The 26549-nt window shown below is 38.3% G+C and overlaps 2 protein-coding genes across 6 annotated transcripts in view; both read left to right on the plus strand.

Annotated features, from left to right (window-relative positions):
* The window catches only part of scaf8 (SR-related CTD-associated factor 8), a 63559-nt gene extending 57447 nt beyond the window's left edge, over nucleotides 1–6112 (plus strand). For all 4 annotated transcript variants that reach the window (XM_051646179.1, XM_051646182.1, XM_051646181.1 and 1 more), the window contains 5 exons: nucleotides 754–884; nucleotides 1384–1522; nucleotides 1622–1687; nucleotides 1793–2017; nucleotides 3858–6112. In XM_051646179.1, the coding sequence (XP_051502139.1) occupies nucleotides 754–884; nucleotides 1384–1522; nucleotides 1622–1687; nucleotides 1793–2017; nucleotides 3858–5389 (2093 nt within the window). In that variant the 3' untranslated portion in view covers nucleotides 5390–6112. The remainder of the gene's footprint in view (nucleotides 1–753; nucleotides 885–1383; nucleotides 1523–1621; nucleotides 1688–1792; nucleotides 2018–3857) is intronic.
* Nucleotides 5374–26549, plus strand: part of tiam2a (TIAM Rac1 associated GEF 2a) — a 187359-nt gene continuing 166183 nt past the window's right edge. Inside the window, exon 1 of one of the 2 annotated variants that reach the window (XM_051646173.1) lies at nucleotides 5374–5403. The gene's annotated coding sequence lies outside the window, so the exon portion shown is untranslated. Of the gene's footprint in view, nucleotides 5404–21817; nucleotides 22067–26549 lie in introns of those variants that run through there. The other variant, XM_051646174.1, reaches the window with a different exon arrangement.

The following is a 26549-nucleotide window of genomic DNA, read 5'->3' on the forward strand; positions in this document are numbered from 1 at the left end:
CTGTAGAATCCAGAAACATTCACTCTTTCTCTTCTTTCCTCTCATCTCTTGCCCTCATGAGAGCGTGCGTGTTCCCCTCATTCAAGTTCAAGCAACAACAAGTGACAAATGAACTATTAATACAATCATCCAACTAAATGAAAACGCAGGGAAGGAATGTATAAATAGAATAATTCTTTATACAATATTAACATACCATAATATAAAGTATTTAATATATTGCAAAAATAACAGAGAAATAAAATGAGGAATAATAATAATTACATTGAATCTATAACCAAAAATGTAACATTAAGTTTAATTGCACTTTTGGGTTATCAGTTTGTTTTCAGTTTGACACTAAGCTTCATTTTTAGAGGGCTGTCTATCTAAAAATAAAGAATATTTTGTTAGCCTTTACTTATTGAAGTCTTATTAACCAATGGCTTTTTTAATAAGCCTTTTAAACTTTTTTTTGTCCGCAAAAACTAGGCAAAGTGATATTACTGGAAAGAGGAAAATTCAATTAATAGTGACAGTGTGCAGAAAGCTTACATGTACATATAGCCAGTTATGACCGAGATCCTGATAAAAGGTGAAATGATCAGTATCGGGATCGGTATCGGCCGATCAGGTGACAAGATCGGTCTCGGCTGTAAAAAACAAAAACAAAATCCTGATTGGGTTCATTCAGGATTGGGAATCCTAGTTCATAGCATGTTTCCATTTTTAACCTATATATATATATTTTTAATTATTTTTTTCCTTATGCAGAATGGGAAGCTCTACGGAACACAGAGGCAACCAAAGATACTTCGAGTCAAGCTGTGGCAGCTGAAGCCAGTACAGCGAGCAGCACACCCAGTGAGGCCTTTACACAGCCCATCACCATGATGCCCGTACAGGTATGCAGTGTTAATCTTGTCAACCAGATTGTAGGTTTCCGCTACCTGCAAAATCATAATTTAACTACATGTATATATTAAATGAATCATCAATATCCACAACATAAATATATTACCTTACATCTGCACAGACATTGAAGCGAATACACAGCTGAACTTGAACTAAGTTACGTGCTAGTCAGAATGCGCAACTCATTGACATAATTCGCAGTTGTCATAACAATGGACTATGCGTGCACAGAATCCTAACAAGGAATGTCTGTAAAGCATGAGTAATCCACACCACATGAAATAAACAGTAGCTAATCCTTTAGTATACTTATTATATAGAATTATTTCAGGAACCTTATTTCAGGTGTTTAAAAGATCTTGTATACATTTTTATGTTTACATTTGAAGACCTCACAATAAACCCCATTGGCTGTGTTCAGTTAAGTCAGGAAATGTTCCTCATCTTGATTTCAGTTTTACATATAAGCAATTTTTTTGTCTCGTGTAGATTCCAGTGGCACAAACAGTCTCTGCTGTTGGCCTTGTGCCTCCATCCTTCCCTGTCACCATGGCAATGCCCCCACCAGGCTTTGGTCCCCCTCCACCCTTTCTAAGGGCTGGGTTTAATGCATCACAACCTCCCCCAGGTACATAGTTCTTCAACGAACAGTCAGCATTTAAGCTGTTAGGTGTAGTGTACAATTTTTTTTAAAATTATTATTAATTTATCTGTTCCATTTTCACAGGTTTCATGGCCACTCCTGGAGTTGCACCTGCAGCGGTTGGAACCAGTCTTGCTTCGGCACAGACCCGTATGTTAAACAGCCCCTAAAATCCCAATTATCCTTCATTCAGATGTTGGTTTTGAAAGCAAAAATTTTTTTTGTCTAAATGGCTTTTTCCCATCACTTTTCTAGCTCTAGTGCAGCCTTCAATGCCAACCACTCAAGAGAACAGCAAGAATTCTCCATTTGGAGCTATGATTCCTCCCACCAGCACTATTCCTGGGAGTTTTATTCCATCAGCAATGCCTGGGGCAGGAGTCTTTAACCCTGTGGGAGCACAGCCTCCACAGAGCAGCACAGACAAAATGTCTCAGTCTGCAGATATTATGGAGACAACACCTGAGATAACACTACAGGGTAAATAGTCTTATGTGCTATAAAAATGTATGTATTTTTATTAATGTGAATAATGGTTGTGCCTCTAGTATTGATAGATGACTTTATTTTGATGGTTCAATGAAATGAAAATGACACAATTACGCAGATGCTAATGCTTGGACTAACGCATTACCAGAGCACGGTCCTGTTGTACGTACATACTTTTGCATTTTGTGCTATTGTGGCAGTATTAAACCCAAGTACTCGAAGAGACTAGAGTTACCTTCAAATGTCCATGCCATTAAACCAGATGTGTTGTTATACAGGTAGACAGCAAACATGACAACTCTTAACTGTTTTGCTCTGCAAGATTCCCTTAAAGGATTCAAACAATTCTTTGGTCCGCACTATGCTTCTCACTGGTTCTCACAGCGCTGTTTATAATGATCTGCAGCACTACACATTTGAGGTGGTCCGCAAGTAAACACACCTACTCAGCGCTTGCACAGCTCTGTCCATTCGGCCGGGTAGTGGGTAGCGCTGTTTTGTTCTGCTTTTGAAGCGTTTGTGACATGATATTTCTCTAATCCGCAATAAAAATGCATGTGCATAAAATAGAGTAGTCATGATTAGATTCGATTACGATTCAAAGGGTAACGATTCGATTATAAATCGTATCTCGATGCATCACGATGCATCTTGCCCTTCAATTTCTTTCTTTTTTCAGTTTCTTCAAAATTAATTTTTTACTCTCTATTTTTTCCCTTTAAGCTTTTTATTTAACAGCTGTTTTAAAAATCAGAATGAGTCACATTACATAAACTGGCCTTTTACATTCAGTAGAGCTGTGAACAAAACATGGAACATCCATAAGATTAAACAAATGTTTCTAAGAGTGTCTCAGTTCTTCAGTTTCTTTCTTTAGAACCTTATAAATAATCTCTTAAAAGCACAAGAAAAAACACTGAATACTATTACTTCAACTGATTATATTATTATTTATTATTTAATAGTATTATTATTTAAACTTAATCTATGCCATGCTATTAATTTAAATTTTTAACCTCAACTGGAAGTTGCTGGTCCAGGATGAGAGAGATATCTGCTTCTATGAGAGTGCAGTTGTCTGCTTCTCCTCTCCTCACCTGCACAGGTGATAGTAAAGCAGTTTAAATAGTGCAGTTGTTGCTTAAGAAATTTATCAAGCGTCTCGTATGCACTGTTCCATCTGTTTGCTCTGCAAAAGCTACAGTGGATTTCAAAACGTTATCATCAGGTGTGCGCACTGTGCTAACAAGCGAGTGACCGGCAATAAAGCAAAAGCCAATGAAATGGAAGGCATCGAAAAAAAGAATTAAATGAAAACACCAACATCTCCCGAACCGCTGCCTCGTCATTATTTTCTTCTGTGTTTTCCCCCGTTGTGTGCAAATCAGTGCAATAATGGGTCATCTTTCTTGTTGTTTGTTGGCATGTTATCACGAATAAACTCTCCCGTTGCTATGTGCATGGGTTTGTGAGAATTTCGGGATTGTAGTTTCATTCGGGCACAAATGGTCATGTGTTTGATACAGCTGGTCTGCAAACAGTCATGTTTGTGCACTTGACTTTAGTGTATGCACTTAAATCGCGATGCATCGCTGAAATGATATTTTCCCCCACTCCTAGTGCATAATCAAAAGAGACACTAATTAATGCAACCATTTAGTTGCAGTCTGAAGCTCTGATACCAGTAATGTGATGTAGCAGTGTGCAAAATGGAACATGCATAATTATAAGCGCTTGTGTTCACATACTTGTATAGAGTATGTTTCAGTCCTAACACTGCATGTTAGTCCTTAAGCTGGGTGAAACTTATTTTAATTTCTCTCCTGGGCAGGAATGCAGAATGCAGTGCGCAGTGGAATGGGTCTTCTGGGCATGCACCCCTCTGCATCCCTAAGTCATCCTCTCTCTGGCCAGCGCATGGCAGGTCTGATTCCTCTGGAGCTGCGGCCCAACCTACTCCAAGGAACTGGAGGCCGCTTCCCCCTCCTTATGCAGCAGGGCCTTGCACATCAAGCCAACAACCTCCTGGATGCTTCCCTTCAAGCCCAAGCACGTACTCGGGCCCCCTTCTCCCACATGGAGCAGTTCAGTCGCACCGAGGGCGCTTTTGCTAGAGCACCTAACCCATCACCTGCTGGAGCTGACGGTCTGGCAAAAAATCATAATCAGACGCTACCCAGGTCAGATGTAGGTGCCCAACAAGAGGGAGATCAGGACTACCGTTTTCCACCACCAGAGAAGCAGAGCACAGGGTTGTTGAAGACTCCTCCTTTGGAGATGCGTACTGAGCCTGTCCCTTCCAGACCACCTTTACTGGAAAGACCTCCGAGAGCACTCTTGCAAGCAGAGGGTAGAAGAGAAACTATGTCGGGGGGTTTCAGAGCAGAAAGTCGCTGGGGTCCACCCAGGGGGGACTTTGATGAACGAGACATGAGAGGGATGTCTGGAACTCCGAAGGGTTTCCAAGAGGAGCGTTCCAACCCTAACTTTCAGAGTCGTTTTGAGGGCCGCAGTGGATCAGGACCAGCTTGGAACCGTGGAGCTGGAACTTCTTTTAATGCCAACATGCACCAGGACTACGATGATCGTCGCAGACCTTGGGAAAGGCAGAAAGACCGTGATGACAGGGACGTGGACTTCCGAGGTGAAATGAACGGCAATCGCCACAGCCGGGAGCGAGACAGAGACCGCGAAAGGGAGAGAGAAAGGAATCGGGATCGTGAACGTGGCAGAGAATGGAATCGCGAGAGAGAGCGTGAACGGGAGAGGGAAAGGGACAATGAGAAGGACATAGAGCGGGAGAGGGGCCGCTGGACTCCTCTTACTACTCAGTCTCAGCCACTCTTGCCACAGCCCCAACTTCCCAAGTCTCAACCGCTACTCCCTCTGCCGACCCCCTTGCTTGCCCAACCTCAAGGACAGGCGCAAACTGACTTGCCGACTACGCCAACCCCGCAGCAAGAGCCTCAGCCAGAACTGCAACCGACACAACCAGTTGCTGAAACCCAACCGGAAATGAAGCCAGAGCTGCAGTCACAGCCCAAACCTCTCAACCCCCCTGAAAAGGCAACAAGCAGCCAAGAGCAGAAGGAAGCCTTCAGTGTCAATGGACCGGAGACAGACTCAAAGCCTCAATCAAACATTATGGAACCTGCATCCCACCCTACAACAGAGCCCTCTTGTAGCCCATCTCCATCCCGTACCTCCACACCCACCTGCTTCCAGAACGAGCCCCTGAAAGAAGAGAAGACCCCAGAAATGTCTGTTTCCTCTTCTGAGAATGCAGACATGGAAAAGACTGGGCCAAAGGTGGACGCTGAGACTGAACCTGAGCTAGCGAAAACAGACACTGAGGAAACATAATCATCACTCAGTAGGTAAAGATCATTTTGTATAGTTGTCATCTCTGTAATCATTTCAAAAGCTCCCACAGGACCCACTCAATACGCTAGATTATGTCATAATGAATGATTTTTACCTTTCAAGCTACAAATGTATGTGCGTTATAGGTGGCTCACACTAGCGGATCTCAATGGTAGGTGAGATTTTAATATTTTATTTTTATTCCCTGGTTTTAGTTTTTAATGCAACCCCAATGTTTTAAACTAGATGGTTTATGTTATTTTTTTTCATGACACTTGCTTGCCATAATGTTGTGTAGCCTAATTGTAAATGCAGGGAGAAAGAGGTTTGACCTTCCTATGGAAGAGTTTAAGGATTCTGGCCTTCCCCTTTTGATTGATTGCAGAATACTTGAAAACAGCACTGGCCTGTTTCGTCTTTTCTTTTCAAAACTGCAGCTGCAAAGTTTGACATGAATGCCTCTGTGTTGTCCAATGCTTCTTGTCTTTAAAGCAGAATATACGTACATACAGTGAGAACAGTATTGGTTTTTAGTTGCTATGAAAAGGAACCTTAAAAAAAATTAAACTATGCTGTATCATCCAAATATTAAATGTCTGTGATTTTTCTTCATCATACTACCCTGGAAAACAAGAGCTAAGTCAGAAAAGGCTATACATTGAAAAATGGATGTTGGGTGCAATCTGTTTTAGTTTCAAATAAACATGCTTTGTTTGTTACAAATGCTTTAGGACTGTATTTTCTATCAAGAAGAGAAACCATCTGCACACAAAACCATAAAAAGCCATGAGCCAAATGATAATAGCCCCATAGGGAGCTTGTTTGGCTGTGAACTTATCTAAACTTGGAGGCTACCAGATGTTTGTTTACATTTTAGACTTGAGATCTCTTCTTAACCAGTAGAGCAGCACTGCATGCCGCATCCTGTCTCGCACACAGTGGAATTATCAATGTCATGCACACATGTATTCAAAGGTTTCTGATATTTGCAGTTTTGATACCACTCACCTTGGTTCACACTCGGATACATTAAATGTGGCAGCTCAGTACATAATCTGCACCAGGATTTACTGCAGAATAAGGCTGCAACATATCTACTTAAGTGCGTGCAAAGCTAAGTTCCAAAATGTTTTGGAATGCAATTCATAACACAACGTGAATATGCATTGCATTCTCAACGATGCTGGAAGGGGAGCTAGAGTGGGCATTGGTGTAAATCGTCCACTTCTGCAGTCAGTTTTCTCTTTCGAGAAACTACTCTCATGGCGAAGCAACAGTTTGAAAAGAATCTTGTTTAGCAAGTTAGTTAAAGTCAATAAATTTATTGAAACTTACCTGAATAATAACACATCCAGTTTAGTGGCACAGACTTTTTAAGGTAACTATCGCCCCCTTGAGTACTGAGGTCTGTTTCCACCATAGTAACGCAAGAATGCACATAAACATGTTCAACCAGACTGTGCATTTGCAATGCCTTGACCAGGCACTCGCATTTGTGTACACATACTTGCTTAAAGTATGTTTCTGGCCTTAAACCGGATGTCTTTTTATTCACAAAACATTCAGTGTAATTTTTAGTTAAACTACTTGTCTTCAGTTTACCCAAACATAACACGTGCTGTCCCCTGACCTTGGTGGAATGTTAATCACATTGTTAAGTACACATTAGAGTTTGTCTTGAGCACAAGATAGGAATAGAAACTAGAAAGAGCATTTTTTATTTTTATTTTTTCCCCTCTCTCTCTCCCTTGTAAAAAAAAAAAAAAAAAAGATCTTCCTTTTGACCTCACTTAGTTTTACATTCAGAGTATTTGCATAATGGCATAAAAAAAAAACATGTGGCCCACTTTTAGGCTAATTTCTAAGTTTGTAAATAACTGGATCGCAAGGACGAGCTAAATTTGAGGGTAAAACTGAAAGGTGAGTGACCTGTTGTAATCATAATAAGCACATATGTCAACCTTGATTTCCAAACATGATAAATATCTGGCACAAGTACAACCAGGGTTCATACAGGCATCATTAAATGAAAATCAAGGACTTTCAAGTACTTTTTCCAGCACCAATTTTTCATTTTCCAGGACTTCACAGGAAAAAAAAAAAAACTGAGCTTTGATATAACTCTTGAGTTCTCAACTTGTTTTACGAGTGACGTGAGCAGTATTTACAAGTCGGAAACTTGCAGTTACAGTAATTCCAAATTGTTGAAGCTAATGAGAACATTACTTGGGGTAAAAGGACCCCACATTTGGGGTAAAAGGCCTCCAAGAGTTATAGTGAAATAGTGTAAAATATAGGGACAATAATTATAGGGCAAAATCTGTCAACTAATACAAATACTTTGGATACAGCAAGATGCTTTTTGAGTAACAAATTAAGATGATTATTCAAATGAACAATTTCAGAAAAGGATTAACCATTTTCTGTTAATTTTAATCACATTTTTCCATTTCAGAATGTCTCAAGTATTCTACAAACAAATAATCTTCATTGTGACTGGATCAGTCAGTGTGAGCCCACTTTTAACATTCTTCGTATCAAATCTATTCCCCCCATTTATGAAAAACATTTGGATATTTCAGTTATAATGTCCATTTTGCTTCGATATGAAAGAAATTCTTCTTACCATCTAGTTTAAACCTTCACACTTTATTGCGAAAATATGAATTTTAAGCTTTTACAAAAGGGCCAAAACTATGCAGTTAAATTGTTCTTATTTAAAAGATATAATAATCAACGCAAACAAAAATGAAATTAACTTTAGAAGCAAAAAATCAGTGTTGTTCAAATGAAGATGCCAATTCAAGTTATTGCTGGGTACAAATTTCCAATAAAGATGGGTAAAAGATTTTCCAATTATTAATATAAATAACTTTATTCAACCTTAACTTTAATCAAATTAAAGAACTACAATGACTGAATTACAATGGTCTCTTTGTCAGTTGTTTTTAAATACCCACAGATCCCACATTGAATTATCACTCGTATGATTTAAATATTTCCGACAGAAAAGCTAAAAGTAGATTTCATAGAGACCTTGTGACTCACAAATCCTTTGCCAGTGAGTGCCCTGCTAATCACTCACATACAGCACCTGACCATGTGTCTCAGCAAACATACTTCTGGTTTATTATCTGGCAATGTGAAGCTGCTGCTTATCCAGCCATCTGCTCTTGGCATGGGTGCTGTGGGGTGGGGCACGGTCATGTTGCTTCTTTCCTGCCAGAAAAGCACTGAGGCTAAAAGATGTTTAATCAGCAAAAATCTCAGACTTCATTTGAGGTTCTGCAAAAGGTAGAATACAATGGAGCATCAAGTAAAAGTGTATGAGGTCTGTGTTGCAGGCTTCATAAACATGCATTTCCAGTCTCTGCACCCTAAGCAGTTCTGTAACCTGCTGAGCTCTCAGCAAGAGCCTCAACTCAAGCTGTTCTCTGTGGAGGGCCAGACCTCAGCTATTTAAAATCTCACAGTTCCATTTAACTGTGCTTATATATATGCTAATAATTTAGAATTGGTTTTAGGATGCCTAGTACAACTCAGATACTTGTTAATGTAAAAAAGCAGTAGTCTGGAAGAAGAGTAAAACTGAGTGGAGGTGTGAGAGGATAAGGTATAATGGGAAGACCAATGAGAACATTTGTCTTTTAAAAAGATGTAGTGGAGGGTACATGACTGAAACCTGTATGACCAGGCCCTTCGGTAGGCAATGGACATGATTGAAGGCATACTAGGGTCTAACTTGACCACACTAATTCCATGTCCACACTTATCCGTTTTTGTTTGAAAACACGTTAATTTTGCTACATTTTTGCCTCTTCTGCATTTTCTGGGATCTTCAAAAAACTAATCCGTATTCATTTTCAGTTTCCTAACATCATTGTTTTTTCAAAATTTGCGGTAATGGAGAGCATTTTCAAAACGCTGCTTTTTCGGTGGACAAAAACACCATACTAGTGTGGATGAGTGGCGTAAACCTAGCTAAATTAATGTGTTTTCCAACAAAAACACATTAGTGTGGACATGGCCTGAGATTTCTTAGCATTTCCCCAACTCAAATTAGGAAACATAAAAACATAAACACTACTGGAAACATATAAAAACAAAACCGTATATTCAGGAATTTACAATTTGATCGCATTCTTTGTTCCTTCTAACCTATATAAGAGATGATTATATTGTTTTAAATGTGTTGTGAGCCATTTGAAGTTTTGCGTTCATAGTTTTGAGAAACATTCTAGGTTTCTTGAAATGTTTCTTAGCAATTGAGGAAAAACCCCAGTCATAGGGGTCTGGGTAGCTCAGCGAGTAAAGGTGCTGACTACCACCCCTGGAGTCGTGAGTTCGAATTCAGGGTGTGCTGAGTGACTCCAGCCAGGTCTCCTAAGCAGCCAAATTGGCCCGGTTGCTAGGGAGGGTAGAGTCACATGGGGTAGCCACCTCCTGGTCGCTATAATGTGGTTCGCTCTCAGTGGGGCGCTTGGTGAGTTGTGTGTGGATGCCGCGGAGAGTAGCGTGAAGCCTCCACACGCGTAACGCGCTCAAGCCACGTGATGAGATGCGCGGTTTGACGGTCTCAGACACGGAGGCAACTGAGATTCGTCCTCCACTACCCAGATTGAGGCGAATCACTACGCCACCACGAGGACTTAGAGCGCATTGGGTATTGGGCATTCCAAATTGAGGAGAAAAAGGAGAGGGGAAAAAAAACACAATCATGTTAGGCCTCTCTAGCACTGTGTGTGACAGTGAGTTCAGACCTTGAAGTCTTGCTTTTAGGGAGAACTTGGAAAATGTTGGCGGCCTAAATTCGATAAGAATTGGTGCTTATCAACTGAATTTAATAAGCTTTTGATTCTTGTATAGGTAAATCTTAATTGAAACAAAAGTACAGCAAGTGTTATCTGACCTCAGCGTGTCTTCAAAGTAGCAAAAATCAATAACCATTTAGAATACAACCCCTTAACACATGAAAGACCACATTTGATGTTTGTAGCAGTTGAACATCTTAACCAGTAGATGTCAGACTGACTCCTCTGCAAGCTACTAAAAGATCTATTCCAAACTATTAAACCTGTGAGTTTTGCCAAACACTTAAAAATTGCTATTATATCTACACAAACTTGTCCACTCAGGGCACAGTCACCACATTTCGGTGCATTCAAAGACATTACTAGCATACGAAATTAAGGGAACCGGCTCTTAAGCTTTTGCTCATTGACTCCAAACCTTTTCGAAAACTTTTTCTTATTTCTCAAGACAAATTAGAATGTATTAGAAAATAAAGGTACGAGACGAGCAAAAATCAAATCAAAAGGGTAGGCAGTTTCGAGCGATGTACAGATAACACAAATTTTTTAATGGCCTTATTAAGGATGTATAAAGTTTAAGAGTGTGTCAGCATGATGAAATGTTTCCATGACAGACACTTGTTTGTTGGTCCATCACAGGACACAGTGACTAATGCACTGCCTCGGGCTTTGACACCTGGTTTTGTGATCCGTGACAAAAGTCTTATTGTTCACCCTGGGCGGGGCAGGGGGGACCAACCTCTTTGATGCGTAGTAAAAAAGCTTCTGTTTGTTTAAAACAGATGTAATTGATATGAGCCTTCGGGCTTCATTTGATTTCCTGTTTGAGCCCAATTCCTTCATTAACAATCTAATGTGCCCCAAACTGGTTTGGCATGTAGGGGTCGAGTTTGTAAAAATCAAGAACGGTTGCAATGAGAATGAGCACTACAGTCGCCATAAGATCATAACAGACAGTGGGCTAATGACTACATTTGGAATTGCATACTACCATGCTTACTATTTATGCACAATAACGTATGGATACGGGGCATAATGTGCAGATTCTCTGACTGGATGACCTGCTACAAAGTCTGCAGTATTTAACAGAGCACACTGAAAGGACTACTGTATCTCACTGTGTTCAACATGAACTTCCATTTCAAAAAGTGACGAATTAACTGGAATGGCAACCACGAACATCTCTTTCTTCACTCATCAAATGTTAAGACATTTAAAAAAAAAAAAAAATGCAAGCTAACCCTGATTGCACGCGTACATCACCCAGACATGTATTTGATGTGTGTGTTTTCATCTGGAAGATGTATTTTTTAGGTATTTGCTCATCTGCAATATACGTCTACAAGACATTTCCTCTCAGATGTCAATAAGACATTCAGCAGATGTCTCTGAGATGTTTATGATGTTTGTAAGTCTGATCCCTTTATCAGAGAAGTACGTGTGCTTTCTAGGTGATTCCTAGATGAAGACTGGATGTTATTCTAAATGAAAGGAATGTTCCATGTTCAATACAAATTCAATCAACAGCATTTGTGGCATAATGTTGATTGCCACAAAATATATATATATATATCGTCCCTCTTTAAAGGAATATTCCGGGTTCAATACAAGTTAAGCTCAATCGGCAGCATTTGTGGCATAATGTTGATTACCACAATAATTAATTTTGACTTGCACCTCCTTTTCTTTAAAAAAGCAAAAAACTTTCACTGGAAAGTGAGGCACTTACAATGGAAGTGAATGGGGGCCAATCGCTGAATGTTACTCACCTTTTCAAAAGTAAAGCCACAAAACATAAACAATATGTGTGTAAACCTGATTTTAGTGTGATAAAATCACTTACTAACCTTTTCTGTGTAAAGTTGTAACCAATTTTACAACTTTGTTGCCATGATGATGATGTCAACAAAGCCTAACATGACTGTAAAAATTACAATTTAAACAGTTTTACAGCTCAAATAATACTTGTTTTAACAGTAGAATTGCTTTTATAAAATTATAAGCTTCACATTTCTGCCTTTTAAACCCTCCAAAAATTGGCCCTCATTCACTTCCATTATAAGTGCTTCACTGTAACCTCGTTTTTGTTTTTAAAGAAAAGGAGGGACGAGTCGAATTTTTTTAATTTTATTATGTTTTTGTGGTAATCAACATTATGCCACAAATGTTGTCGATTGAGCTTAACTTGTATTGAACCCAGAATTTTCCTTTAATAAAATATTAAAAAAGCAAGAATCACAGTTACAGTAAGGCATATAAAATGGAAGTGAATTACACCAGTCCATAAACGCTAAAATACACATTGTTTCGAAAGTAAACACTGAAAGCATGTTAACATGTGTAATGTTTGACTTGTGGCTATACTTATGAAACAATGAGGGCGTTAACATGCACTTTCTTACACCGGTTATGCTTAATAAACCGATGTGTGTGGTCATATAAACGCATTAAATGGCTTTCCATTATCGGTGTGAGGTCATATACCGGAACAAAACCAATCGACGTGGGATCCGAACCCGGGTCTCCAACGGTGCTGATGCAACGTCCTTCCGGTCACACCACAGGGGAAGGTAAACACATTGGAACCAATGCAAAAATGTCTGACAGGAAATGCCGCTTGTTGGTGAGTCAGCACGATGTGGTAGATCCTAGGGATTTCTGTTTTTTAAATAAAGGAGGGATAAGTCAAAATAATTTTAGTGGTAATCAACATTATGCCACAGATGCTGTCGATTTGAGCTTTGAATTGAACTCGGAACATTCCTTGTACGTGTAACGTGAAGGTCATGTGACAACAATGTATCATACTGCTTTTTAAAATGGTTACTGTTATTTTATTGTATAATGCATTGCTTCACATACCAAAAAAAATCATATTCCATCCTGACAAAATTTGCCCCCAAGCATTTCACTCTTAGTTTCATCTTAAAACATCCTGCAGTGATTGATAAACTTCCTACTAAATGATAATCATATGTTGTGTAAGACTGCAAATCAATGACTTTTTCTCAACCCTGCAAAGAAAACAACATTTGGACAGCGATATTCTCTGTGACTCTAAACCTTTTAGCAGTTCCCTCCCCTGTGGTTGCTCCAATCTGGTCTGTCAATTTACCTCATCAGTATTCGCCCACTTAGGGAGATTAATTATTCATGATCATGTTTATTAATGATGGCAAGCATCTGTGCTCCCTTGTGCCCTTCCCCACATACTGCTTGCCAAACAAGCGGTCAGATCAGAGATTGAGGTATGAGCTTCATCGTCATTTAACAAGGCTGGGGATATGGATTTGTCGAAGCATGAAATAAGAAAATGAACACTTTTTCCTGTTTGTTCCCCTTGTGGTGTGGGCCCGGTACTAAAATCTGTGACGGGGCATATGGCCTTAGGCCTGTTGGGACCTCACCCTGCATGGAATGAAATTAATGCTCAGTTCACTGAATATTTACAAGAGTGAACTAGAGGCTAAGATTTAATGACAAGTTTTATCTCTCTCCCTTTCTCTTCCTAAAGAAAGTGGAATAAGGCCTATTTTAGTTTTTTGAAACTTTTATATATACATTACAGTACCAGTACAGAGTCTGGACGCACCTACCCATTCTTTATTATTACTTTGTTCCACATTTTAAAATAGTATTAAAGTCATCAAAACTATGAATAGTACAAATTGAAGAGTGGAAATGATACTGTGACCAAAAATGGTTCTTATAACTGTCTTATACCGTATTAAAGCAATAACCATGAGAGTCCGACAGGCCGTGTTTTTAGTGGTTTTTACAGCGCAAATTGAAAATGTATTCTTACCCATGGTAAAATTACTTCAATACATGCACAGATTCAACTGGCTTATTGCATTTTATTAAACTGTAGCAACAGCAATTCTGTTTTAATGTGACCTTTAAAAAAAAAAAGCTGAAATCTGTTCGTTTTAATAAAAACAACCCCCTTGGGCATGAAAGAGCCCAAAGAAACACCCTAAAATAGAATATGTGGTCACAGGTATGGGTTTATGGTCATTTCTCACCAGTTTCATACATGGCTCATCCAATCAGAATCTATAGTTTGAGCTATTGGTTTTATCATTTTGATTCTTCAAACCCCTTGGTTACAGCTCTGAAAATTCTGGGCATTCTCAACCAGCTTCATGCATGTGGTACAACAAATGTTTTGTAATTGCTGCTTTTTCTTCACTATTCGGTCCAATTCATCCATTAAAAAAATAAAAAAATAATAATAATAATATTTGGTGTAATCCTTTAAATCAAAAGGGTCTCTCTATGATCATGAAAACATGCATTCAGCCAAGTGTAACTATGTATTTACTATTTGATCTTTCAGCAAAAATCTATCTTCTATCCTGCCTATGAAATCTAATTTTGTGGCTCATGAAATCTGTGCTGTGATCTGCACCATCATTCAAGTCTTTCTTCCAGTTCTCTTCTCCTCTGGGAATCCTTCTTGCATAAAACCCCCTGTGTGAACAATGCACCAGCTCACACCAATCTGAACATGTGAGAATTGAATGAGAATAACCGACATCAGGGGACATAACACATCTTAACACACCCTGCTTGTATGCTTCAGGAGAGGTATATACGTGGGCTTGTGCATGTATCTGTGGACATGACTGGCTCTGGTGCTGGCTCTTTTATTGATCAGCAGCAGACAAAGACAGGAAGTTCCAACAGCTCATGCATGCATAAAGAAGTCCTGCAACTTTCTGTCCTACACCCACACACACACACACAGCAGTGTAGGGATGGGCAGTACTTCTTACTATTAATCCAATACCAAGTTCTTCCCAGGCCAGTATCACTTGAACCAACACTGATATACACCGATCAGCCACGACATTAAAACCACCTGCGTAATATTGTGTAGGTCCCCCTCGTGCCGCCAAAACAGCACCAACCCGCATCTCAGAATAGAATTCTGAGATACTATTCTTCTCACCACAATTCTACAGAGTGGTTATCTGAGTTGCTGTAGGCTTTGTCAGTCTGAACCAGTCTGACCATTCTCTGTTAACCTCTCTCATCAACAAGGTATTTCTGTCCTCAGAACTGCCGCTCACTGGATGTTTTTTTTTTTTTTTTGGCACCATTCGGAGTAAATTCTAGAGACTGTTGTGTGTGAAAATCCCAGGAGATCAGCAGTTACAGAAATACTCAAACCAGCCCATCTGGCACCAACAATCATCCATGCAATTATTTAATCAGCCAATCATGTGGCAGCAGTGCAGTGCATAAAGTCATGCAGATATGGGTCAGGAGCTTCAGTTAATGTTCACATCAACCATCAGAATGGGGAAGAAATGTGATCTCAGTGATTTGGACCGTGGCATGATTGTTGGTGCCAGATGGGCTGGTGTTAGTATTTCTGTAACTGCTGATCTCCTGGGATTTTCACGCACAACAGTCTCTAGAATTTACTCCGAATGGTGCCAAAAACAAACAAAAAACATACAGTGAGCGGCAGTTCTGCGGATGGAAATGCCTTGTTGATGAGAGAGATCAACAGAGAATGGCCAGACTGGTTTGAACTGACAAAGTCTACGGTAACTCGGATAACCGCTCTGTACAATTATGGTGAGAAGAATATCATCTCAGAATGCTATTCTGAGATTCAGGTTGGCAATGTTTTGGCAGCACGAAGGGGACCTACACAATATTAGGCAGGTGGTTTTAATGTTGTGGCTGATCAGTGTAAGTATTCACTGAAAAAGTATTTATCATTGATTAATATTATATTAAAAACATTTAGTATTATAACTATTAGAATTTATATATTATGACATTTAATATTCTATTTTAATATTTTACAATATTTATATGTGACAGCAATCATCATTAGTTGTAAATGAACTGATAAGACTTTTTTTTTTTTTTTAATTTACTAAAGCTGAAGCGTGTAATATCAGCACCACTAGTGTCACAAAACAGAACTGCAAGAATAATCACTACTTTCAAATAGATACCAGAAAACTCCCCCTGTCCTTTATTGGTTTTACAAACAGTCCCGTCCCAAATGGTTGGAGCAATGAGCAAACAGAGGATTGTTTTAATTGTGCCAACCTCCCACAATGTTACACTTTTAGGTGAAATCAACCTACAAAAGTGTTTACATAGTTCACGCTGCATATTCATCTGCAAAGAACAGAAATAATGGATAGGCCATAACTTTCACATTTCACTCATATTTTTAACATCTGCATGTGATGTTTGAACGCTGTGTTTAGCACAACTGTTTGTATTAAGCATTCTAATCTACGTACGTTGTCTTTTTGTCTTTTGATCTTCCTTTTCAAGAAAATATTTATGTATTCCACTGATCCCAATCCTGACCTTAATTAGGAAATCCAGATTGGAATCTATTAATTAGTTTGCCGATACTTTACAGCCGCTAATCTAGCTATTCATTCAACAGTTGAAATTGTATTGTTTTTCTCCATTGTAAAGTTGCAACATTTAAAATCATTTTTAGGTGAAATAAGTAACTAAATACAGGTGAAACAGTGCTCTTAAATTCTTCAGTTTACAGAGTAATGGCTCAAATAGACTTTCACTGTACACTGAAAACCCTACTGATTGAGTACACTCTTTCCCTCAACTGAATTAAGGAATGAGGTCTCAAAAACGTGTATTAAGTTTGCTTAACTTGATGCAACTTAGATGCGACAACTCAGATTTGTTATTTAAATGTTGTTTCTACTTCATTTTAATTGACTCAATTTTAGATCATACAATAACACATCTCACATTAAGAAGATTATAACTGATTTTAGGTCAATCATTAAATAGACTTAATTCTCAACAGAAATGCATGTTAACAGGGTCCAGTCTGACCAAAGGGGACATCACACCAAACACCTATTTGCAACAAAACAACATAAATAATACTACAAAAGAATTAAACCCCCAATAAATTCTTAATTAAAACTATTTAAATGCTCCCATATGTTTCCTGTGACCAAAAATAAATAATTGGAGTGCAAGGGATTATGAATGTTCCCCATAGCCTCAATTCAGTACTTTTCATTTGAGTAAACACTTATACATATACTGTATGTGTGTGTATATATCTATCTATCTACCTATCTATCTATCTATCTATCTATATATACCTGCCATGGGGGCAATGGTCTAATGAAAACACACAAACCCATACTAGCAAGTCTCAATAATCAGAGTTTCACAGATGCATTACATGAACCAAGATCTGGAATAATTATTTTTAAATTATGGCCTATACCTCTTACTACCCTTAAAAGGAATAGTTCACCCAAAAATTACAATTCTCATCATTTACTCACCCTCATGCCATCCTAGATGTGTATGACTTACTTTCTTCTGCAGAACACAAATGAAGATTTTTAGGAGAATATCTCAGCTCTGTAAATCCATACAATGCAAGTGAATGGTGACCAGAACTGTGAAGGTCCAAAAGGGACATAAAGCAGTATAAAAGTAATCTATACGACTCCAGTGGTTAAATCCATAACTTCATAAGTGATATAACAGGTAATGGATGAGAAACAGATAAATATTTAAGTATTTTTTACTTAAAATCTACACTTTCACTTCCATATTCAGCCACCTACATGTTGGGACTGGTCAAAGGTGCTTAAATATTGATCTGTTTTTCATATTGCTTCTGAAAACATGGATTTAACCACTTGAGTCAAATGGATTACTTTTATGCTGCCTTTATCTGCTTTTTGGACCTTCTGAGTTCTGGACACCATTCATCGACCAACAGAGCCTAGATATTCTTCTAAAAATCTTCATTTGTGTTCTGCAGAAGAAAGTCATACACACCTGGGATGGCATGAGGGTGAGTAAATGATGAGAGAATTTTCATTTTTGGTGAAATAATCCTTTAATTAGTAGATATTACAGCACATTACACTACACATCCATTTATGTGTTTTCCCAGTGTTGTTGTTTTTTCTCCATAGAAACAGCCTTCTTGATGCTGTATGTTTCAAATACTAATCTCTTGGTATTTGCTGCTGAGTCTATTGAATTATCTGTCATGACCCTTCATCAATGTACTTCAGAGTTATGGAAATAGACGATTCTTTATTTTCTCATTGATTTTCTATCTATCAGCCTAACAGACCCTTTGAGGTCTATTAGATATCACGTTTAGTGCATTAAAGATGCACTTTCAACATGCCAATTCAATTCAAGCAGCATCATAAGAATTATACATTTACGACCTGCACCTTGTGGCTGTTCTGTTACTGTTAGGATTAAATAGTGGTTTGAGAGTTACTAAGGGACAAACATGAGCTCTATTTCTGATGTTATGTCTGCACTGTGGTCCACGTGACAAATTATCATGCCACTGTGGATGAAAGACTCATGTCCTCTGTAGAGTCCTGGAAAAGTGCCTGATAATGAGCTGGATCATACTGTGCTAAAACCATGGAGCGCAGTATAAAGGGAAAAAACCTTGCAAAACTACTGATTCTGCTTTAAAGTTGCTTTGATGATGCCTCTGATTTCATTGTCGTTAGAGGGCATTGAAATTATACATTACGCGTATATTTGTGTAAAGAAAATGCAGGCTAGACACATTCATGCCTTAGTTGCAGTTGCAAGCTACTTGCTGCTCTTATGAATGTGACATTACTGAAGATGACTGCTGCTCAGACATGGACCTTTTGAGATCACAATGTTATTATAGTGAGATCTGATTTAAACAGTGCACACATGCACTTAAATGATCTTTAACATGCCCACATCTGATCTAGACAAGACAGTATTGTCAAGGGAATTGTGGATGGAAATACCAGGATGTTATTCAAAGTTCATGACATATAATTGGACACAAGTGCACTGCATCCTTTCCTGGAATTCCCAGACTTGTTGATTAGAGGGTTTTTATTATACCTGTAAAGTTGTCCTTCACTTAAAAAAAAAAAAAAAAAAAATTTTTTTGCTGTAACTGTTTTAAAAAAATGTGATACATTAATGATACGTAGTATAAATTAAATGGCAAAGATTAATTAAAGCTGATGTGTGTAATGTTTTGAAGTTAAAATTATTTTGCATATCCCAAGTTAACATGCACAGTCAAGCATATTAATTGTAAGTAAGCCATTTTTAGGTTGATTTAACCTAAAAGTGTAACACTGTGGCACTATATATATATATATATATATATATATATTAACACTGGCAGCAAAAGTTTGGAATAATGTACAGATTTTGCTGTTTCGGATGGAAATTGGTACTTTAATTCACCAAAGTGGCATTCAACTGATCATAAAGTATAGTCAGGACATTACTGATGTAAAAAAAACAGCACCATCACTATTTGAAAAAAGTCATTTTTGATCAAATCTTGACAGGCCCCATTTCCAGCAGCCATCACTCCAACACCTTATTCTTGAGTAATCATGCTAAATTGCTAATTTGGTACTAGAAAATCACTTGCCATTATATCAAACACAGCTGAAAGATATTTGGTTCGTTAAATGAAGCTCAGCATAGTCTTTGTGTTTGTTTTTGAGTTGCCACAGTATGCAATAGACTGGCATGTCTTAAGGTCAATATTTGGTCAAAAATGGCAAAAAAAAAAAAAAAAAAGAAAATGCTTTCTCAAGAAACTCGTCAGTCAATCATTGTTTTGAGGAATGAAGGCTATACAATGCTTGAAATTGCCAAAAAAAAAAACCTGAAGATTTCATTAAAGGTGTACACTACAGTCTTCAAATACAATGGACAACTAGCTCTAACAAGGACAGAAAGAGATGTGGAAGGCCAGATGAACAACTAAACAAGAGGATAAGTACATCAGAGTCTCTAGTTTGAGAAATAGTCTTCAGCTGACAGCTTCATTGAATTCTACCCGCTCAGCACCAGTTTCATGTACAACAGTAAAGAGAAGACTCAGGGGTGCAGGCCTTATGGGAAGAATTGCAAAGAAAAAGCCACTTTTGAAACAGAAAAACAAAAAGAAAGGTTAGATTGGGCAAAGAAACACACAGGTGTGTGAGAAGTGCCCGACAAGCCAGCCACATCTATGGCAAGTGCTACAGGAAGCATGGGTTGAAATGTCACCTGAGTATCTGGACAAACTGACAGCTAGAATGCCAAGGATCAGCAAAGCTATCACTGCTGCATGTGGAGGATTTTTATTTTATCCCCTTTTCTCCCAATTTGGAATACCCAATTCCCACTACTTACTAAGTTCTCGTGGTGGCACGGTTACTCACCTCAATCCGGGTGGCAGAGGACAAGTCTCAGTTGCCTCCGCTTCTGAGACCGTCAATCCGTGCATCTTAACACATGGCTCGCTGTGCATGACACAGCGGAGACTCACAGCATGTGGAGGCTCATGCTACTCTCCGCGATCCACGCACAACTTACCATGCGCCCCTATTGAGAGTGAGAACCACTTAATCATGACCAAGAGGAGGTTACTCCATGTGACTCTACCCTCCCTAGCAACCGGGCCAATTCGGTTGCTTAGGAGACCTGGCTGGAGTCACTCAGCACACCCTGGATTCGAAGTCACTACTCCAGGGGTGGTAGTCAGCGTCAATAATCACTGAGCTACCCAGGTGCCCCTACGTGGAGGATTTTTTGATGAGAAATCTTTGAAGTAGTTTAAGAAATTCTACATTTACATTTATGCATTTGGCAGACACTTTTATCCAAAGCAACTTACAATGCACTTATTACAGGGACAATCCCCCCGGAGCAACCTGAGTTAAGTGCCTTGCTCAAGGACACAATGGTGGTGGCTGTGGGGATCGAACCAGCAACCAGTTATGTGCTTTAGCCCACTACGCCGCCACCACCACAAGTTCTGATTTTTTTTTTTCAAATTGTAATAGTAATTTTTCACATAATTAATGTCTTGACTATACTTTGTGATCAGTTGAATGCCATTTTGGTGAATAAAAGTACCAATTTCTTTCCATAAGAGCAAAATCTGTACATTATTCCAAACATTTGGCCACCTGTGTGTGTGTGTGTGTGTGTGTGTGTGTGTGTGTGTGTATATGTATATATGGAATGTTTTCCTTTCATCTACTTTCATCATCTTAATTTTGCACATGTTTTTTAAATGTTAAAAATGTTACAGTTTATTAATTACAATAGTTATTGGTCAAAAGAATGATTGGATATTTTTGCACATTACCTTTTATATGCTTGCTGTTTCATAATTTGATTTGTGTTTCATAATTGTTTTACTGCATAAATTATGCTGGAAAAAGGGTTGTTATATGGCTGGTTTCATTTTTACAACTTAAAGGTGTATTCTGAATGTATATAGCCTATAAAACAGCTAGAGAAACCCTTATAAAACAGCTCTGTGATGATAAATTGAAGTTGTTAACATGTTGAGAGTTAATCTAATCACTGAATAGCGAGATTAAAGGGAGAAAAATAATTTAGGTTCCATCTACTGAACAATAACTCACCAGTAGTCATTTCCCCTGAAACAAGTATAATCAGAATTTAACAGCCACACTCTTACAGGTCCAATTACAGCGATTTAAATGAGCTTAACAGTGTAACCCAGCAACCAAACACGCGTTCCTCTGACAAACATTCTGGACTCCAATCCTTCTGAGATCTGATTGGAGCGCTCCTGCGACTACTTCAATCTGATTGGTAGACTGTGTTGTCTATCGCTTTATGGGCGCGGCAAATGCTTCACGCGCTGTAGAGAGAGTTGAAGGGAAACCCGAGTGACGAGTCCGTGTGCTCAAATCTGTTGAGAGAGGAGAACTGGAATAAAACTTTATTCTGGATAAGCCAACTTGATTCCAATGAATGTAACCGTAAAAACAACACAGATTAGCGGCTATTTCTTATCCGGTCCTTTCGCTGCGTTTTAGAACTGGTAAGTACAATTTGCTTGTGTTTTTTCTTTGCGCTATTTAATTTGAGCTCAATAGGTTTCTCGATTATTGTTTTTCATATAGCTTTATCTGGTGCGGGTGTTTTGGTGGGGATGTAGGACTGCAGGTGAATAGTTATATAGTGAATAGACAAGTTCCTTTATTTTTATGAAAATGAATCATTGCCTTATACAAATTTATAAAGCTCTTTTTTTTTTTTCTTTACTAATTTTACACGTTTAAACTTTATAACAATGCAGATTAAGCACTGTCTTATTAAACTTTTGTCGATAAGGTTTGTTTAACACAACAAAACACTTGGTGCATGTGAATAAACATGCTTTTTGGCATTTTTAGATAAATTGTTTTATAAAATGCAAAATAGAAAATGTTAGAAAATATAACCCTTTCACAATACATTATTATTTAAGACGCAAAATCTAAAAATAGGGTACCTATTATTAAAAGATATTGCATTTCCTATATGAGCAAAATGTCTTTTAATTAAATCAAATTTACTTGGCGAAGGTTATGCAAAATCATAAAATGAAATGTTTTGAAATTCTATTGGCCATTGTTTTGAATGTTTCCTGATCATGTGCTAGTGAAAAATGCAATTATGGAACGTCAAAATTGACGTTCCATAATAACCAAAATTATTTTTTATGCCTGTAGTGCCTACCAAAAATGTGGGGTCTCTGCACTAATAATGACCAACCTTCACTGTCAAAGTAATTGCTGTTGATTTAACATATTCATTTAGTGTGATTATTTATATGAATATAAATAAAAAATGTATGCAATTAATCATGCCTCCTAACCCGTACAAAATTCCGTAATAAAAATATGTATTTTCCTTCTATTGGAGAAATTAAAGCTACAAGCAACTTCGTGTTTTTACGAGCCGCATCAGCAGGGGGCAGCCAGCACCCCTCAACAAACCTCACAAGCAGAGCAGTCACAGAAAGAGCCGCACACGCATGATGTGTTCTTGACAGCTGGACAAAGCACAATAGAATGCAGGGATCTCGAGACTTGCTTTTCAAAGTTTCGACCATTTTTAACTTGACACAGTGTCCTAAACCTGCTGCATTTATTCTGCGGAAAACCAGTGAGACGTTCCAAAAGCATCCACCTGCCGCATGCGTACATAGACGACAATTAAAAACAGCTCAGACAGAATGCAAGGACGCGTTCTGTGAGAACAGGACAGATTGACAAACTCGGTTGCAAAATGGATTGCTGTCGACTGTAGGCTTATGAAATGGGAATTAAACAAAAATATATATATTGACTTCTAAAGCCACTTTTTAAAATTTTCTATTCAATGCTTTACTCATCTGCCACAATAATGCACTATTTTTCAATCTGAATATCTAAATTGTTGGCCTTTCTCAACAAGTATTGATATAGGCGATTGCAATTAATTCGATCAATAATTAGCATGTCATGTAATTAATTTGATTAAAATTTGTAATCGATTGACAGCCCTTGTCAAAATGCTATTGCTATAATGCACAGAATATACAAAAGCTCTACGAAAAGAAAATAGCTGTAGAATGACATGTCGTGCTGAATGAAATAATATTGGCATATAAAGGATAAAGGTATATCGTGCATTACGCCTATTGCACGTGTGTATAAAATGATATATTTTGAAAGTGTAGTATTTTAGATGATGCTGTGACCCACTTCTGTTCAAAAGCAAATGCTATGCAAACTACTATTCAGATGTAGGTTTGAAATTTGCATTTGGAGTTACTACAAAGAGAAAAGTGTGAGATTCAGACAACTGGAAGAGCAGATAATGGCCATTTTCTCAAAGGTGTGAGGATATACAGATTGGGTGTTAGTTTATTAGCTAGTTTGTATTGTTTTACTTATTCATGGAGCGAGAAGTGTGACTCGTGATCTCAGTTAAAGGTGGACTGTCAGTCTCGCATGGTGATACAATAATTAAGGTTCAGGCTTTTGTGGAATGGGAAGATCTAGTGATAGGGTGTGGTTGTAAATTTAAGAAGAACACTGCCATAACAAAAGGGCTCATTGAACCCTGGAGAGTGTCAGTGAATAGAACAAATACAGGCTGACCACTGAAGGAAGGTGCAGGGATGCCATTTGGCAAAGCTCTCTGTCATGGTTACCTGTATAGCTGCAACTACCTAAGGGCAGCAGAATAGAGTTATTTGTGATTTGCAGGTATTAACAATTTTATATGTGGTACACGAGTTTTTGACCATTAACGGAAAATCTTAGTCAATTTGATGATGTCTTATGGAAATTATATTTGGCTGAAAATTAACTGAACAAGGGCTGTCTATGTGCACATGGCCCACTGTGTTTAGAGTGGCTATAAAAAGCAGGTGAGGTAAGATGGGTGTTGAAAGCTTCCCGGAGGCGGTGAGCCACCATTTAAGAGCTAGCCAATGTTTTTTTTTCCCCTGACCATCTCTCCCTGGCAGTATAAAGACAGACATCCAAACCACAGGCAGTCTCGGTTCTCTGGTGTTTGTCTAACAATGGATGTAAACTTTTTTTTTTTTTTTTCCTGCTTCAGACTGTCAACTGACCTGGGCTGTGTTTCCCAAAAGCTTAAGTTGATCGTAGAGACCACTGGCGCCAATTGTTGCTACAATCTACTTTGGCTTACAATGCTTTTGGGAAATGCAGCCTTGATCTCAAACATAATTATGGCTTATTGGTTACATATTTGATGTCACGAAAGGCAAATGATAGCTCATACTGCCTATTACAATTAATATAAATAAGGTTACTATTAACATGAAAATGTTACTTTTTTATATGTAATTGTATTTATCTCAAGATTTGCTTTGTAGTAGAGCATTTAAAGCCTACATTCTATTGCACTTTGGATTAAAGCATCTGCCAATGCGTAAATGTACAGTAAAGGGCAATTTGAGAGTCACACCTGTTACCAAATACATTTTGTCAATCCAAACACTGACCGCTGAGTCACAAATACCTATATAAGCCACTCACCTACCATACCATGGTGTGATTCACCAGAGAGACTAACCTAACTGGACATATGGCCTGTTCATGTTCAGACCTACACTGTAAATGGTGAAAAATTGAAAGCTTTGAGAAGATTAATACCACTATTCAAACTGAATTGATCTCTTTCATGTCACGTCTCGGGAGTTGCCTGCATGGTTTAAAAAGACAAAGAAGATTAAACGTCAGTGAGAGTTGATGTGATGTGTTAAATGAACAGAGCACTGTCACTGGACTCCAATTGGAAATCTGTTCAGAAGTAGCTGTGTTGTACAATAATGGACGGAACCGTAATATAAGGATTTTTGTACTTCTACATTGTTGTAGTAGATACATTGTTGTACTTCTTGTTTATCTCTTCTTGGGAATGAAAGCCTGTTCTAAAAAGTGTTTTTTTTTTTTTTTTGGTTGGTCACTATGTAGCTTCATTTGAAGATTGTCATTATACTGTATATTACAGGGGTCGGCAACCTATGGCATGCATGCCACCATTGGCAGACGGAGGTGTAATCACTGGCACGCCAGCAATGGCGAGAGAGGAGTAGACTATTTTATTTATTTAAATTCCGCACCTGCATTCCAATATACATCTTGATGTAATCCTTCCTTATGATCACACAGCGTGTTTTCATGAGCTGAATGGGATACTAAACAAAAAGTTAAAATGTGATGAGACTGCAGTACACCCAACAGACTTGTGCAATGCGTGCAAGCCATTCATGCATCACAAGCCGACAGCGCTTCACGTTTCGGTTAATCGCGTGAGTAAACACGCCCACTTTGCTTCGGTCAGGCTGCGTGGATGACAGCCTACATTCCGTGTTTCATTTGTTTCTTTTTGCTTTCAGAACAACACGTGATGTAATAAGGAAAACACCGCTGTTAATCCTTGAGATTTCCAACCCAGCCTACAGGTACACCCTCCTTAAACCATGGTCACACTCAAAATTACATTAAATAATTAAAAGAGAAAACATAAACCCACATCGTGGGGTTAAAAAATCTGAGTCTATTCAAAATATAAATTAAACCTGGAAATAAACTTTTAGGATTTTGCAGGTGCAATTAACTGAAAAGGGCTAAACAGCCAGCACAGCCATTGACCAGGAAAATAAAAAATGGCACTCCATGTCAAAAAGGTTGCCGACCCCATGATATATTATTTATTTTGAGCCAATCGATTTTTGGTTTCTCAGTGTTGGGTAAGCCACATTGTTTTGAAACCAAGCTACAAGCTACTCATAATTTAAAGAAGTTAAATTACAGTCGAGCTACTCTTTTTAAAAAAGTAGTTAGCTACTAAAAATGCAATAAATAAATAAGTTTGTTTGAGGGTTAAGTTTAGTGGTAGGGGTAGGTTTAGCATAAAAACAAACAAACAATAGAATTCAATTGAGGGAAAGTCCCCACAAACGTATGTGTATTTGTGTGTGAAAGAGAGAAAGTGATTGATCTGTCCAGTATGCATCC

This window comes from Myxocyprinus asiaticus, chromosome 20 (assembly GCF_019703515.2).
Source record: "Myxocyprinus asiaticus isolate MX2 ecotype Aquarium Trade chromosome 20, UBuf_Myxa_2, whole genome shotgun sequence".
In the NCBI taxonomy this organism is placed as follows: domain Eukaryota; kingdom Metazoa; phylum Chordata; class Actinopteri; order Cypriniformes; family Catostomidae; genus Myxocyprinus; species Myxocyprinus asiaticus.